The 2613-nt window shown below is 24.1% G+C and overlaps 1 protein-coding gene across 1 annotated transcript in view; it reads right to left on the bottom strand.

Moving 5' to 3' along the window:
- The window catches only part of LOC129741061 (beta-1,4-glucuronyltransferase 1-like), a 14066-nt gene extending 13896 nt beyond the window's left edge, over positions 1-170 (bottom strand). Inside the window, exon 1 of the mRNA XM_055732760.1 lies at positions 129-170. Within this exon, the coding sequence (XP_055588735.1) occupies positions 129-170 (42 nt within the window). The remainder of the gene's footprint in view (positions 1-128) is intronic.
- Between the last annotated feature and the right edge of the window lie 2443 nt (positions 171-2613).

Genomic DNA, 2613 nt, shown 5'->3' on the forward strand with positions numbered 1-2613 from the left:
ATTTTTTATTAGATTATAGTCGTTTTAACATTTTTTATGTCATTCGCGACTTATATCGGTTGGCGAACAGGCATAAAAACTTATCTGGTACAACTGTGATCGATGCTTACTCTTGAGCTCGAACTCACGGACATCGGCTCAGGAAGTAACTGACTTGCCAAATGAGCCATTGTATGGACGACGTAGGCCTTATTATTACCCGGCTTAGAAAAAAAATCATCAAATTCTTAGATGGCATGTTTTGGAAATATTAGTTTCAGTTTTTAAAATGCATTTTTCTCAGAGTAGGATTTCAAAAAAAAATTAAGTCGTTACGACGAATTGACGAGCTAATAATGTTTATAAAATATTTGGCAGTAAATTTGGGTCCTTTTCAAATGTTAGTCTCAATAATTTTTGGGAAAACTGAGTATGCTAAGTTGGTTTACTAGGTGAGATCTTCATGCTCACAAAGCTGGTCAATAGGTCATTTTGAATCATTCACATGTCATATTTTGTGTAATTTTAAGTCATTACAAAAATTGTTTTGACTTTTTTTGTAAATTTTCTAAAACTTTCATTTTTGTTATTTTTGTCATTTTTGTCATTTTTGTCATTTTTGTCATTTTTGTCATTTTTGTCATTTTTGTCATTTTTGTCATTTTTGTCATTTTTGTCATTTTTGTCATTTTTGTCATTTTTGTCATTTTTGTCATTTTTTCATTTTTGTCATTTTTGTCATTTTTGTCATTTTTGTCATTTTTGTCATTTTTGTCATTTTTGTCATTTTTGTCATTTTTGTCATTTTTGTCATTTTTGTCATTTTTGTCATTTTTGTCATTTTTGTCATTTTTGTCATTTTTGTCATTTTTGTCATTTTTGTCATTTTTGTCATTTTTGTCATTTTTGTCATTTTTGTCATTTTTGTCATTTTTGTCATTTTTGTCATTTTTGTCATTTTTGTCATTTTTGTCATTTTTATCATTTTTGTCATTTTTGTCATTTTTGTCATTTTTGTCATTTTTGTCATTTTTGTCATTTTTGTCATTTTTGTCATTTTTGTCATTTTTGTCATTTTTGTCATTTTTGTCATTTTTGTCATTTTTGTCATTTTTGTCATTTTTGTCATTTTTGTTATTTTTGTCATTTTTGTCATTTTTGTCATTTTTGTCATTTTTGTCATTTTTGTCATTTTTGTCATTTTTGTCATTTTTGTCATTTTTGTCATTTTTGTCATTTTTGTCATTTTTGTCATTTTTGTCATTTTTGTCATTTTTGTCATTTTTGTCATTTTTGTCATTTTTGTCATTTTTGTCATTTTTGTCATTTTTGTCATTTTTGTCATTTTTGTCATTTTTGTCATTTTTGTCATTTTTGTCATTTTTGTCATTTTTGTCATTTTTGTCATTTTTGTCATTTTTGTCATTTTTGTCATTTTTGTCATTTTTGTCATTTTTGTCATTTTTGTCATTTTTGTCATTTTTGTCATTTTTGTCATTTTTGTCATTTTTGTCATTTTTGTCATTTTTGTCATTTTTGTCATTTTTGTCATTTTTGTCATTTTTGTCATTTTTGTCATTTTTGTCATTTTTGTCATTTTTGTCATTTTTGTCATTTTTGTCATTTTTGTCATTTTTGTCATTTTTGTCATTTTTGTCATTTTTGTCATTTTTGTCATTTTTGTCATTTTTGTCATTTTTGTCATTTTTGTCATTTTTGTCATTTTTGTCATTTTTGTCATTTTTGTCATTTTTGTCATTTTTGTCATTTTTGTCATTTTTGTCATTTTTGTCATTTTTGTCATTTTTGTCATTTTTGTCATTTTTGTCATTTTTGTCATTTTTGTCATTTTTGTCATTTTTGTCATTTTTGTCATTTTTGTCATTTTTGTCATTTTTGTCATTTTTGTCATTTTTGTCATTTTTGTCTTTTTTTTTATTTTTGTTATTTTTGTCATTTTTGTCATTTTTGTCATTTTTGTCATTTTTGTCATTTTTGTCATTTTTGTCATTTTTGTCATTTTTGTCATTTTTGTCATTTTTGTCATTTTTGTCATTTTTGTCATTTTTGTCATTTTTGTCATTTTTGTCATTTTTGTCATTTTTGTCATTTTTGTCATTTTTGTCATTTTTGTCATTTTTGTCATTTTTGTCATTTTTGTCATTTTTGTCATTTTTGTCATTTTTGTGATTTTTGTCTTTTTTGTCATTTTTGTCATTTTTGTCATTTTTGTCATTTTTGTCATTTTTGTCATTTTTGTCATTTTTGTCATTTTTGTCATTTTTGTCATTTTTGTCATTTTTGTCATTTTTGTCATTTTTGTCATTTTTGTCATTTTTGTCATTTTTGTCATTTTTGTCATTTTTGTCATTTTTGTCATTTTTGTCATTTTTGTCATTTTTGTCATTTTTGTCATTTTTGTCATTTTTGTCATTTTTGTCATTTTTGTCATTTTTGTCATTTTTGTCATTTTTGTCATTTTTGTCATTTTTGTCATTTTTGTCATTTTTGTCATTTTTGTCATTTTTGTCATTTTTGTCATTTTTGTCATTTTTGTCATTTTTGTCATTTTTGTCATTTTTGTCATTTTTGTCATTTTTGTCATTTTTGTCATTTTTGTCATTTTTGTCATTT

The sequence above is a fragment of the Uranotaenia lowii genome, chromosome 2 (genome assembly GCF_029784155.1).
Source record: "Uranotaenia lowii strain MFRU-FL chromosome 2, ASM2978415v1, whole genome shotgun sequence".
NCBI lineage: Eukaryota > Metazoa > Arthropoda > Insecta > Diptera > Culicidae > Uranotaenia > Uranotaenia lowii.